This window comes from Rhincodon typus, chromosome 26 (assembly GCF_021869965.1).
Source record: "Rhincodon typus isolate 14 chromosome 26, sRhiTyp1.1, whole genome shotgun sequence".
Taxonomy (NCBI): Eukaryota; Metazoa; Chordata; class Chondrichthyes; order Orectolobiformes; family Rhincodontidae; genus Rhincodon; species Rhincodon typus.
Genome location: NC_063357.1, coordinates 16,955,287 through 16,970,133, shown reverse-complemented (window position 1 = coordinate 16,970,133; position 14,847 = coordinate 16,955,287). Strand labels below are relative to the sequence as shown.

At 38.5% G+C, this 14,847-nt stretch overlaps 1 protein-coding gene across 2 annotated transcripts in view; it reads left to right on the top strand.

The window, feature by feature from the left end:
* blmh (bleomycin hydrolase) overlaps positions 1-14,847 on the top strand; it is an 84,968-nt gene that overhangs the window by 23,048 nt on the left and 47,073 nt on the right. For both annotated transcript variants that reach the window (XM_048612445.1, XM_048612446.1), the window contains exons 7-8: positions 11,670-11,825; positions 12,523-12,681. In XM_048612445.1, coding sequence (XP_048468402.1) covers positions 11,670-11,825; positions 12,523-12,681 — 315 coding nt within the window. The remainder of the gene's footprint in view (positions 1-11,669; positions 11,826-12,522; positions 12,682-14,847) is intronic.

Here is a 14,847-nt window from a genome sequence, read left to right as displayed (position 1 = left end):
TGTATTAAGAGGTGCTGTTGTGGAATTGAGGTGTGTGAGAGAGAAATTTATCCCACACAGGTTCCTAAACACAAAATTGAACAGAGCAGACAAAGTTTTTACAAATGTGAACTTCAGCCAGAATAATAACTGCTTGTCTGAAGATAAAAACCTGACTGATGTGTAATAGCTTCACTAAGAGGGACCTAAATTGGGCATCTCAACAATGTTAGGATGTCATTATCAGTAAATGGATAGGTAAACAACAGCTGACGTTTTGGTAGTGCCTTTTAATGGAGAAAAACATCCCAAAGTTTTAATTGTTGGATTTTTTTTTTAGGCTGTTTGCTGCATGAGGTACCAGGTGCTCTGTTTGAAAGCATCAGGTGTTAAAAGATTTGTAGCAAATACCGAAAGAAAGTTTTTTTGAGCCTGAAGTAAATGGTCAGTGAAAACTAATGATTTTTGAAGCCATATTAAACCTGTACTTGACAACCACTGAACAGAAGGAAAGGCTGAAAAATTTCCAACTTTCGCTGTTCATGCATATTTTTGCTGAAGATATTTGGGTTGTGTTTACAGGCAGCTGTGGAATCAGTACAAACGTTATACTTATGTTACAGTCGTAATGTAGATGCCTTTCAGAAGACTCTTTATCCATACATTTTGTATTGGAGCAAAGAAGTTTGTCATGCTTTAGATGTTTTGTAACTGTAACAACACACAAAGTAATATGGTTATTTCAAGGATTAAATGAAAGATTGATCTACATATAATAGTCTTAAAACTGTTTCAGATGATGATGAAGTTACATGACGACTGTGACATAGGTGTGAAGCTATTTCTCTTCAGTTGTAGTGCAAGACAAAGAGAATTCAATCACCTGGACTTAACCTGAACACGTTGCTTTTATTTGAAGTTGGCTCCAGTCTTCACATCCGTTTACACACACAAAGTTGAGCCAAATTATCTTCATACTGACACTAAACTTGCACTGTGCATGCACTGTATGAATGTGGGGCTGCATTTTACTGGACTGGTGGTTGGATAGGCTGTGGGGTTTGCGCGTTGCAATATTGTGCTGAAGCAACTTTAACAAGGGAATTAAGGGTCTTCTGCCCTTGGGAGAAAGGATGTCATACTCTCTAGAACTGTCAGCCAATCTAATCAGCCAACAGCTGAATAGTCCCAGCAGTGCCAGAGTTCTCTCTTGGCCATGGCTGAGACTACAAGAAATCCTGAGGACATGGAAATTGATGCCAGACTTCAAAAAGAATGGGATCAGCAGTGATAGTGAATTGAGGGGAAAAACTAGGTGATCAGGTTCTAGAGACCAGGTATGGAGTCCCTAAGCTGGGGAGAGGGAGTGTTCTTGATGGTTACAGGGAATCCCCCAGTGATGCCCCCTCTTCACCCCACCCGACTGCCTATCCACCTGACATGGTTTGGGAGCTGCCTGGCCTTCTTTGTTTCACTTTCCATAGTGGCGTGTGCTATTGAAGTGGGAGTGAAAACAATTCCTTAATCAAGGGCCTCAGTGCACCTAAGGGTTAGCTGGCTGATGCCTTACTCACCCACTGTGTGATGTGGGACAGCTCAGGATGAGTTGGAGAGAAGCCAGTGGGCTAGCCACCCATTTCATTGTTAAGCACCGACTGGTTGCGAATACACCGGCTTGGAGAGGCCATAAATAACCTACTGTATAAGATGAGGGACTTATGCTCCTTAGAAATGATGTTTGCATTGCAAACATCCAAGTACATTTTATGTTGAGAGCAACTGACGCTTTCTAACTTGGGACTCATTTGCAGTATCTACCATAGATAGCTTAATAAATACAACATCTCTTCTTTTGAATTACGAATGGAAACTGAAACGGCATAGAAACGTGCCTAAAATGCAATACATGTAAAGTAATGCACATTGCATTACAATAATAACTAATCCGCAAAATGTAAGTATCCAGAAACATTGTAGAAATCTACACCTGACCCATCAACAGCCAGCAAGTTAACTTTTCCCAGTTGCTGACTTAACACACTGTTTTTCCCCCAAGAGTTTTATGTTTGTGTTTTAGATTTGCGCAGTTGGTGATTATTTTCTCTTCTGCTTTTCAGAAAAAAAAATTTGTGAAGTGAAACACTATAGGCACTTAAGTTCTTCATCATTAGGTCATTAAGCATCTGTGGAGAGAACAGACAGGTTAATGTTTTGGATCCAGTCCACTCTTCAGAACTGAAGAAGGGCCTTCATTTGAAACAGATGTTCAGTTGTACTCTATACTTGTAATGACGCACATTATGGGTTTCTAGGATTCTGTTTTTGGTTCGTATTTATAACATCGGCAGAATTTTGATTTTTATTGGTTTTCTTATTACTTGCAAGGTTCCAGTCATCGCTACTTGTACAATCCCAGCTGCTCTCTCCAAATACACCAGGACTAAAGTGTTCTATGATAGTATTTGTGTAGTACAATACTGAATGAAGACTTCCATTTGATTTTCTTATTTCTGTTTACGCAACTGAACTTTCAAGAAGTCGATTTTTCATCATTGATAAAAGAACTGCAAAGTCCTATTGCTTTTATGATGGGTCTGATCTCCTCGACTCTTGCAGTTAGCAACTGAAACGTGCAGTCAAGAAATCAATGGAATTTTTCCCTGGCCTGTGCTGAGACAACTGCTGTAATACTGCAAATCTAACTTTCCCCTGTTGTGTTTTGTTGAGGAAGGGAAATCGGCTGGGGCTCCTCACAAGTGATACATACAGAGAACTTTAGTGGGAATTGTGCAGATATTGGGTGAAAGGAGGACCAGACTTTGCTATAATGTTGATGGTGATGGCATGCTTCCTGCCATGACTTGTATGAAAAATGGAGATTTTTTTGTGATATTGCCAAATACCTTGACAAGAAGGGGAGGAGAGAAAGATTGCATTATTTATGAATGATTTAAAATTGCGTGATTTAACTATGACCATGTTTCTGTGCAATTTCATGAAATTATGATTTTATTTAGATTAAATCTCCTTTTTAATAGGACATAATCAGTTAAGTTTTTTTTTCCTATTTGAAAAGTAATGCAGTTTAGATAAGTTTCCACATTCTCAGTGCCATCACAGGAAATAAAAGAATTTTTGAAATGTAGTCACTGTTACAATGAATTGGCAGAAGGCTGATTCCTCCTGTTCAAAGCACTTTGTAAATAGTTTATAAGCTTTGCACAATAATGTTAAATATTCTTAATCATTTATGTTGCATGCTTGACCCTGTCACCCATAAGCTATGCTTGTTGTACATGGTATGGAAAATGTAAACTTTATTAATAGCCACTGGGACGTGAAACTGAAACTTCTTTGTGTGTTAATTGCAATAAGATAAATGTTTTAACTAGAGGTACTTTTTACCAAACATCTCTTCAGCATGTACACATTCTGAATTTTGCAGTGAACTTCTTTTTGTTTTATAAATCTTCAGCACTGTATTGCTACTGGCATAGTTCTTGATATACTAGATAAGAGTAATTTCAATAAGAACAAAATATTGTTCTGTGCGGTATTTTGCATTTCGGAATAAATCTTTTCATCTGCATGTGTATAATGAATGTACTAACTGTAGGTATATTCTAAAAATCTTGTTTTTTGTAAGTGTAAAGATGCATGACTTTACCAATTTACAGCATTTTTCTGACAAACAGTTTACATGTTTTCATTAAGTCCCCTAGACAGTTACTGCTGTAAGAAAAAGGCCCTTTAGTGCTTATCTGCCAATTTGTTGATCCTAACTTGCTTCATCTTTCACAGTAGAATCAGCAGCTATACCCTCAAACACTTGATGTGGAACAGCTTAGGTATTAACTGTTGAGATTTATCCACTATTTGAGTAACAGCTTGGCACCACCTACTCAATAATATCCCAGTTCCTTAATGTAACTACTTATTTATTCCAACTCTCATTTTTCAATTTTATTGCTTCAACTCAGTTACGTTGGAAAAAGAAGTCCAATACCAAAGTACATTTTCTGCCCATAAGTTTGTTTGTTTGTTGCTAAATTGCGACTTCTGTTTCTAACCATCACTAAATCATGCTCTGGTAAAGGTCAGCAGGTGGTTCAGCATCTTGCTTAAGCTCTCATTTGAGGCTGGACAAGTTACTGAGCTTTGAGGGTGTGCCACTGTTGACCTGATCCAATATCCAGGCATGTGTATTCTCCAGTGGCAGCTACATGATACTGAGCAGGGAGCAGGCTGCAATTCTTCTTCGAACCTTTCCACAGTCCCATCATTCAGGGCATCTGCTGTGCCATTCTGGGTAAGATCCGCTCATTCAACGTAAATCATGGATGGTTTTTGTATCTGACACAATACCTGTACTCTCCACACCTGTTAAGTGTTTCTGCGTTTTTTTTTGTTTTAAACAAAGGTTCACATTTTTGACCTTGGTGGTTTGTTTAGTCCAGTTCATCCGTAAACGGTGTGTTTACCAACTGGAGCCACTGAGGCAGCTCAGCCACCTGTGAATTAGAGCTGCCATCAGTCATCACAAAAATATGAAGAGTTTACAAGATTAAAGCCAATGACTGTGCCTTGGATCTGAGTGATCTGTTGTATATCCATTTTTATAGACATTGTCATTTCATAGTCGATGTTTTCCACGCAGAGCCAAAATTGAATTTTTAACCTCACGTAGAATTAGATCTCCCTGGATTTGTAATAAATAAAATGAAAGCAATGAATATTTTAGGATTAAAAGGATTATATTTTGTGTCCATTTTTGTGTGGGTGAAAATTGAGTGGGATCAGTGATTCCATGTCAGTATTGAGAATGACATTAATTGATGCCAGAATCTCTCTGGAATAGTTTAACTACTGTGTACTTTTTCTAAATAGATTGATGTTATTTGTCAAAACAAGATTTAGGACGGCATTAACAAGTCATTAGTTTTTTTTTGTATCTCTGGCTGTGTATTCATACATGAAAGGAGAAGCAGATTGTACAGTGGAAGCTTTTCAAGCCTGCATAAGTACAGTGCAATGACAGAGATTACTAGCTAGACAAAGCACAGTTAATTATTATACCTCTTCTTGAAGCATTTTCCCAAACTTGTTTTGAAGTCATGGCCTATTCTGTACTCCAAAGTTAAACTTTTCTGTGCAGTTAATTTAAAGATAAATCTGTAGTTCTCAGTCTGTCTGTTAGCAAGTACTGTATCCCTACAGTGCAAACTTCAGTGCTGTTTACCAGTCTTTGTTTTCATTGTTTTAATTGTGCCATGCATTTACCAATGGATATGCGGTTACCTTCAAAGTACCATTTTTAGTTGAATGACAAAAGATTACATATAATGGCGGCATCTCTTGAGTTCACAGATGACAGTAACTGGCATGAAATCCAATTTGCAAAGTAAGCCATAGCTTTATGATAATAGCACCAATTGCAATGTTTGCTTATTAATGTGGTGTTAACACAATGGGAATCCTATTTTAAAATTTGGGAGCATTTTCCATTTTAAGATAAACTGGTTTTAGTTTCATGTTGGACAGCAGTTAACCAGCCCTCTCAATAACTTAGTGTATAATTGAATCACAGAGAACAGGAATATCCCAGCATCAATGCTGAGCATCAGGAAAGCTGGTGAGGGGCTTATAATTGCATTTGGTAGGGCCTTAGCACTTGTTTCTGATGAAAAATTCCTTCTGGAGCTGTCTGTTTTCAGAGTAACTACCAGGAATGATTGTAATGAACAATTGAAGCAAGTTGCCAGAATGAGTGGTGGAATATGAGTTATTGGACTTTGTATCCTGGCAGGATGAAGTGAAATGGGCTGAAGAAGATCCTATCTTCATGGCGTTTGGTACATATTGGGGTCGCAATTTTTTGGACATAATTTCGGGCTACTTGCCCTACCAAGAGCAACCCTCAGCCAAGTATTTGGTTGGTGGAGTGGAGGTGTACTGTGGGACATGTTTTAATCATGGTCACCAAGGGTGCTGCTCACAATATTTTTCGAAACTTTGTGTTTAATTTTTTGGTGGCAATCATTTGCCAGGTCCCATGCATAATCAATCTCTATTCAACTTAGTGTTCCAATTCTTTTTGGCAGATTACAAAAACAAGTGCTGGGCAGTTGTAAATGGCTAGTCAGACACTTGAACAATGGCCTGATTAAATATTGGTGGATGTTTTTCAAGCTTTCTTGAGACATTTCCCTGCAAAATTTGATATTTGTGTCCTTAGTTTTTGTACAGAAAACTGGAACCACATGACGAATATTTACTCCAATTAAACTCTTACAGGTACAGTTTAGATATGTCCCCTTTTGCAGCAGGGATTTTTAGGAAGCCTTATCCTAGGTAGTTTGTTTTTATTTGTTCATGGAATGTGAGTTGGTGTTTATTGCCTGTCCTTAATTGTCCTGAGGAGTCTGGAGTCACCAGTAGGCCAGGCCAGATAAGGATGGCAGATTTCCTTCCCTGAAGGGCATTAGTCTCACAGATGGATTTTTATGACAATCACCAGTAGACTTGCTTTTCATTCCAGATTTTTATTGAATTCAACTTTCACTATCTGTCATTGTGAGTTTTGAACCCTCAGAACATTAGCTGGATGTTGTAGATTATGATTCCAGTGGAATTACCCTTATACCATTGCCTGCCCTTAAAAGTTGATCGAATCAAGAACCCGAATAATTTTTGGAAAGGTCACTGGATACGGCCAGCAAGCGAAATCTTGCAACTTCCACTTTTATATTACAACATTGTGAAGAATACTTGTCTTTTTTTAAAAAAAACTCACTCAAAGAAACATTGTCAGGTACCCTTGAATGTCAGAAATGCAAACTTGGCTGGTATTCACCTAATGGTGTTTACGTTAAGACCAAATGCATTCTTTATTCAACAACTGTGCTATTTGGTACAAAAACACCACATTTGGCTTGATAGTTAATACTGTTTCCCTTAACAAGGAGTACATTCCTTCAAGCAAGCTGACACTGTTCCTAAGATATGATTGTCATTAGGACATTGCTGCTTTTATTCCTGCATGCCAGAAGTCCCAAATTTGATGAAATGTAAGCAGCTACCTTACTGCAAGTGACAAAAATTTATTTCTCTCACTGGGCTTCACTGGGTCGAAGGAATGATTGATTGGGTCAGGTTGGTAAATTATTATAACTGGATGACTACAAATTAATGTCAAATCGTCATGCTCTGAGTGAAGTGTAGCCTACAGCAAAGGAAGGGCTTGGAGATGAGCACGCACAAGTCCTCGGCCAGGTGCAAGAGAATAAGATTCAGCCCCGGTTTTCAGCTGACCACTGTGGCAAAGTAAGTGTGAATCTGTATCTAATAGAAATAGAAATGATTTCAGTTGTGCTGTGCTTGAGGCACATAGGAAGAATTAGAATTGCCACACGTACTCAAGTATTGGAATACACAAGTACAGTGAAAAGTGTATAAAGTCACCGTTCTGCAATGCCATCTTGGTTACAACATCAGAATTTAACAAAAAAACAACAGAAATAAAAGAAAGCCAAAAGATAAGAAAAACATCCAAATCTTAAAGTCTAAGTTTTTGGAAACAGTCTAGAAACAGGAGTAAACCCTTGCAGTGGGACAGCCCCTTGTTTGAAGTGCTTTTTAATGAAGAATGTGATGGCTGTGATTTTATGACCGAGGAACGAAAAGGACTTATTTCAATCCAATAAGGAGCAAGAAACTTGGGTTTCCACTGATGCCCAAGCAATAGGCACAGTTTGGCACTTTCCTTGTTTTATGAACACCCTTTCCTGAGATGGCTGGACTCCATCATTATTATCTTGGAATGGGCGGCCATGGGTATTGAGATTTCAGTTTAAAAGTTCCAAATCTTATAATTTATCCATTTAGTAAAGTTGGAAACTGGTGAACTTGGCCAACCTCTCTGTGTTGGCGTTGCATATTATTAAAACAATTCACCATTTAAAAAGCTGCCCCTCAATATATTACCCTGTTTCAGTATGGAAAAGAAGAGTGACAGTTATTAAGGATCATTATTATTCCAACAAATTCATTCAAACACTAAGAATTGTGGAAAATGTATCAATAACCAATGATAACATGACACTGGACAAATGAAAAATCCTTCCCACCAAGGACTTCTATAGAGCAGTTACATCAATATTATTTTATTGTATTAAATTATCTTTGATATAATTAATCCTCTTTTGTACCTATTTTTCTTTCTCAGGCACCAGAGCCTCTTCAAAGAAATCTTCAGTAGACATTGTTAGTTCAAAGTACCAAAAACAAATCACACATCCAAGAACAGTGAAGGCGGTGTTCACTTAACAACCTGTAAAATCAGTTTAATGATGCAGCATATGAGCAATATCAGTGTTTTCCATACACACTTCCCTGGGGAAGTTGTTTGCGACTTGTGGTAGATCTTTTCAAAGCTACACCCAAACACTTAGGCCTCCAAAACGGTACGATAAATTGCACAAAGTCATGGGTGCATATTTTCTTCATCACTTTCAAAGCTCCTGCAGTTTTCTGGTAAATCAAAATCATATATGGCCTTTTTAGTATTGTAGGGCTCAGAAAATCTGTGCCACTAAACTGCAAGAAAATGATACCATTGCAGTTCTATGAATTCGCAAGAATCTCTCCCCCAGAGAATATAAATCTGCAACATAAAGTATTCAAGTTAGATGCCAAGACTGTAGTTAAGTTGCATTAAATCATTATTGTTAATTGCAACTTCTTGCATGAGGCTTATTTTTATTACCTTTAATTCACTATGACTTGCAGGATCACCAGTAGACTGTTTTGAAGACTGATACCATAAAGCAACCTTGGCAAGAATTCCTTATGCTAAAAGGTTAAAGATGTAATGAAGAACTGCCTGCTCTTTATCAGTCTTGAAATGTTAAAGAACATTTTTCTATAATTGAACATGTCACAGGAGATTAGAAATTCTACAGACTATCATTTTACTCCTATATAATACACCTTGTTCCAAATTTGGTTTAAAAACGTCTTGTCTCATGAATCCATTTTCCATTTGTGAATAGAATCCCGCAGGCTGTACTGGACAGGCTATGGGAAATAACTGAGCTTATTGGAAGTTTAGAATAGATTCTATCTATTGCCCCAAATTATTATTTTATTTTCCGCGACAAACTTCAAACTCAGAAAAATAACTCTATAAAACGTCATCATTGTCTGTAGGTTCTTGGTGTTTGCTGCCACATTTGCTTATGTTACATCAATGACTATGCTTCAAGAAGACATCTTTGTAAGCAAAGTGTTTAGGGATAGCTCAAGGCCATAAAAGTGGCTGTGTAAATGTGAGTTCTTCCTTTCAATAGAGAAGAAGTTTGTCAGACAATGTTTCCAGTTGTAGCCGGTGAGTAAACTGGAATTTTGAAACACGTTGAGCTTCTAAAGACTCCTGGAGTCCTACATTGTTAATGAGGCAGGGAAAAAGTTTGCATTTTTTTTCTCTCAAGTTGATCATTTTTGTTTACTTTACCTCAGAGGATCAATGATGTACGAGGTTAAATTGTACAGATGGGATAGTGACCTTTTCGCTCTTTGCCGATAGGTTTGTTTCTAAATTGCTTCTAACGACCTAGATTTTAAGATCTGGACGTTTTTCTTACCTTTTGGCTTTCTTTTATTTCTGCTGTTTTTTTTTAAAGTTTTGGATTTGTAACAAGATGGCGCCAGAGATTGGCGACTTTGTACACTTTTCACTGGTACTCATGTATTCGTATACTTGAGTACACGGGACAATTCTAATTCTAAATTGAGGGAAGTAGCACAATGCACACACACAAAAAAATAATTTCTTCATTAGGCTATTCATCTGTAAATCCACAGCAGGAAATAGAATGGATTTTCCAATTTACAGTCTGAGCATTGAACTAGTGCTAATCCCAATGGAAATGAAAATTGGTAATTCGTTATAGAAACCATCCTGTCAGCAAGGATATTGAAAGTCTATCCCATGGTGTTTAAAGTTCAGTTTACATTTTATCACAACTTGAGAGGCTTGACCAAATCTAAACACCTGCTTGCTCTTTATAACTCCTTTTGAAGACAGATTCATCTATGTGAAAATGATGGTGGTTAAGATGCTCGTGATTCTGCAGACTGTGATGTATTTTTAAAAAGATACAAATACTTCTGTTTCTATTTTGTCTGCTGCTGAATTGGATTAGTGAAAGAAACCAGTGGGTTAACTGTTAGAGCTTAGTAGGCATCAAGCTGTTGAAGCAGCTGCCCAAGGTTTACTGAACATTACAAGAGAATGCATTGAGAACGGGAGCACTATCCAACTGTAATGTGTTCTCCAAATTATTGGGAGAGGATTTTAAATTCTTTGAATGCCAATTCAGGAATGTTTTGTGTCTTGAACAGTATTTAAATTTTGCAGTTCTTGTTACTTCTGATGTGTGTTGTTTCAATTCTCACTTTGCAAAAAGAGAGCAAATTTATTTGCTGGTAAATGTTGCACTCTCACTTTCACTAATAGGCAAATGCTGGCAGTATTGATCGAATGTTTTATATACTTGATTTGATTTATTATTGGCACGTATAATGGATAGTGAAAAGTTTTGTTTTGTGTGCAGTGCAGGCAGATCATACCACACAAAGCGCATTAGGGTAATAGAACAAGATATAGGGATATGTATGTATAAAATACTTGTTTATATCTGAGACTTTGACTATATATAACCTATAAAGCAGGAGGAATCAAGGGACTTGTTTCTGTTCCATGATTTCACAGGTAGAACAGAAACATAAGCATGCTAACTGTAAGAGTTTACCAGTACCAGACAGGCTGATAGCTGGTTGAGGATGGTGTGGGTCTGGAAATAAGTATTGGTCCTGGGGTAGGAGAATGGTAATGCGTGCTTGGAGACCGTTTTGTTCTGTTCAGGAGCCCACCTATGCAATGCAGTGTCACAATACTGCTAAGCACAGATCCTTTTCCAGCATTGGATAGGCTAAGGAGCCAGAATCATAAAACTTAAATTACTTTAACACATCCACATATGGTGCAAATTATCACCTAATATTGCTCTAGAGAGTTATTGTGAGAAACCCAAGGTCATTGGTAACACTTCCAAGCTATTGTAACCTATAAACACCCAAAATAGATTAGTGAGATTGACATTTATATTTTATTTTTCACAGTGCGTGTCTTCTAGTTAAGGAATTGTTGTGATTTTGTATGATTCTTGCTCCAATTTCAATTTTTTTTTAAGCGATGTGAAGCTGACTGAACTGAATTTAGCTCCCCATTTGTTTTCAGGAGACAGTGATGGTGAGCTTTCTGTTTGAACCACTGCAGTAACTGATCGATGGGGTTTCTATGATGATGTTAGACAGGAAATCTCAGGATTTTAACCCAGGGACAGAGATGAAACAGCATGTGCATTCCCAACAAAATGAAAATGATCAAAGAAATTAAGAAGCAGGGCATCCACAGAAAATTACTCAGTGGTAGCCTTTGTGAATCCCTTCAATGTTTGGGAAAACTTTTTAAGCAGCTTTGTTTCTGATGAGACCTTGCACATAATGCGTTGTTAATGCAGAACTACCTTCCCAGAAATAAAAAGAAAATTCTTCCTGTTTTAGTGATTCCTCCTAAGTGAGTATTTCCATTATTTGCTAATGGGTCACTTGTTTGATACCTTTTGTAGGTCTTCAGAATAGTTAATATTTGCCTGGGCACACCTCCTGAAACTTTTACCTGGGAATTCCGAGACAAAGACAAGAACTACCAGAAGATTGGACCACTAACACCTCTTCAGTTTTATACCGAACACGTGAAGCCATTTTTCAACATGGAAGACAAGGTACAGGAGCAGGGACCTTTTGGACTTGTTGACTAGACAAACTGTGCTTTCTGTTAATGGTTTTAATTTAGCAACATTTATCCAGTTTATTGATAGTTAAACTCAGTTCTTCACCAAACAGAAGTAATGTTCTGAATTACACAGAATTTACAGCTCCAGAACAGGCCATTTAGCCCGAATTGATCAAAGCTGATGCCTATGCTCTATAGCAGCATTCTCCCATCCTAATTCAGTTTTGCACTGTATCCTTCCATTCCTTCTTGTGTCATGTACATCACTTAGCATCTTTTCGTGTTGCATTTGGATAAAAGCAAAGTCATTTAAAATTTCACATTTTCTAAAAATAAGTCATTGAGGAGTAAAATGGATCTGGCATGATTTTTTGGATTTAGTCAGATGATCCCATGGTGTGTTTCCAGTACACTGTAAATCTTACTGCAAAACACAGTAACGGAAAAAGCGACCACTTCACCACAGATGGTTTTCAATATTGAATAAAATTCCTTGAAGTTCGTTAGTTTTGCTCTCAAAAACAAAGGTGCAGTTCAATGCTGGGTATAAAAAAAACTGATTTGAAAGGGTATTTTGCGGTTAGTTACAATTGAGATGATTGCTGCGTATGATTTAAATGATTCGGATAATTAAAATGTTTGTCCTTTGCTGAAGAAGCATTATTGCTGTTTGTTTGTTTTTGTAGGTGTGCTTGGTTAATGATCCCAGATCCTTCAATCCCTATGGAAAGCTGTACACAGTTGAATTTCTGAACAACATGGTTAATGCAGGGGAAACTTTATACATCAATCAGCCAATTGAGGTGCTAAAGCAGTCGGCTGCAGCTTCCATCAAAGATGGCGAGGTTTGCATTCTCTCACATTTACTCTTCTGTAATTAATTTGTAGTAAGATTAAAACATTCCCCAAGGTACAGTGTAAATCTATGGGAGCAGAGAGGAGGTAGAAAATCTCTACAGTCTCCATTTGCTTCTAATTATTGACTATAAGAAAATTCTGTATACCCCAAGAAGGAAATTCTAGGCAATGTTTCTCAGTCACCTATTTATGTTGCACCAATACCTTTCAATCCTGCTGCTGTTCAAATGAGGCCATGACCAAAGACCACTTCCACCTCTTGGGGGGAAGAGGGAACACATAATTGGATGATTGCACCCACTGGAATATTCTTGTACTGAGTTTCTACCATGTGAGTCTCCTCTGGGGAGCAGCTCATCAACGTGTGTTCAGCTGCAAGAAGTGTATAAGTCAAACGTAGGAGCAAGGAGGAGGAGGACAAGAAGATAACACAACCAAAAATAGGAAGGAATTCCCCATCCAAGTCAGTGAGATTACAGGAGTGTTTGCTCACCCTTGGAGATTTATAGCACAAATGAGTCACAGCTTTTCCCTCTTTACCTGTTAATGCTGGTGTACACATTGAAGATTCTGGAGTGAAAAGAGATGAATTGTTTCTCAGAAGAAGTGTGTGTGGGGGTGCTGGGGCGAAGTCATCCTGGTTTGGGTAGTGGAAATGGGGAGGAACCTGAAGCAGTAGCCTGACTCCACAAGAATAGTTTTGAATGTTATAAAGTGCCTGCTTCTTCCCTGGCAAGTTTCAAAAAATCTGTTTTTCTATGGGCGCATGTTGAATGTGTTTCGAGCTGAGAGCGTGCACAGTTAATGACTCCATCCTCTGTGACTGTGATCAAGCTCCACTGTCCTTTCTCAAGCTCTCTCCATCTCATATAAGGTCACATGTACCATCCTCCCCTGACTTCCCTCCTTTTCCCAACTCAATGGTCAGGTTTTCTTACCTGTGATTCTATTCTTGCGTCTTCGATGGCTTCTCTTCCCATCCCAGCACCATTACCTCAAATCCCTCTCCAAGGAACTCTCCTCAAACCTACAACCTACTCCATGGTGATGTCTTCCAAGAGTCTGGGAGCCTCAGGATCCACCAATATAAACTACTCCCTCGTCTCACAAGAAGCAGTAGACCTGTGATCTTAATGTACAAGACCAGGTTTCTTGAAGTTGCAACTTCTTAACTAAACATCACAATGAGGACCATACAATATACACACATTGTTTCAAGTATAATTACAGCTCCACTTGTAGAGTACAAGTTATGTGTAAATGGGTGACATTGCTCTGAAAATATTGTTTCAACATCTCTATTCTGTCTTCCATGGTATTGCTCAAGGACATTTCTTTTTTGGAATGTAACTCACCTCATTGTAACCTCAAAATAAAGGTATAGTCACCATAGTCTTCCCAGACCAGAGGGCTGCTCTCTCGTTAGAGAGAAAGAGACGTCTAGTGGTAGTCTAAATCTGAGGGTCACCATGCCTCAGGCGAGGAGAGAGATGAGGAGGAGAGTCTTCCATGGTAACCTCAGCCAGTGCAGGAATTGAACACATGCTGTTAGCGTTACTCTGCGTTGCAAAGCTGTATGGAACAAAAACAGAAGTTGCTAGAAGCTCAGCAGGTCTGGCAGTATCTGTGAAGAAAAAAATCAGAGTTAACGTTTCGGGTCTGGTGACCTTTCCTCAGAACTGAGGAAGGGTCACCGGACCCGAAACGTTAACCCTGATTTTTTTCTTCACAGATGCTGCCAGACCTGCTGAGCTTTTCCAGCAACATCTGTTTTTGTTCCTGATTTACGGCATCCGCAGTTCTTTCGGTTTTTATGTCGCTTTTGGCACAGTGCTACATGAACCTCACACCTACAGCATGTGCCAGCAGCTTGTGCAGCAAATATACACCACGTGCTTCAATCAAATGGTCATGTCTCAATGTCCAAGGGGAGTGGTCTTCAGTCAGGTCAAAGGAGAGAACCTGCAGTCAGGAGTAATGACACAGTAAGACGAGGGCATGTCCGTTCTCAGTCCATAGGGCTGAACACAGTCAGTCGGTCACATATAATACAGTGTGGAGCTGGAGGAACACAGCTGGCCAGGCAGCATCAGAAGAAGGGTCCCAACCCGAAACGTCAACTTTCCTGCACCTCTGATGCTGCCTGGCCTGCT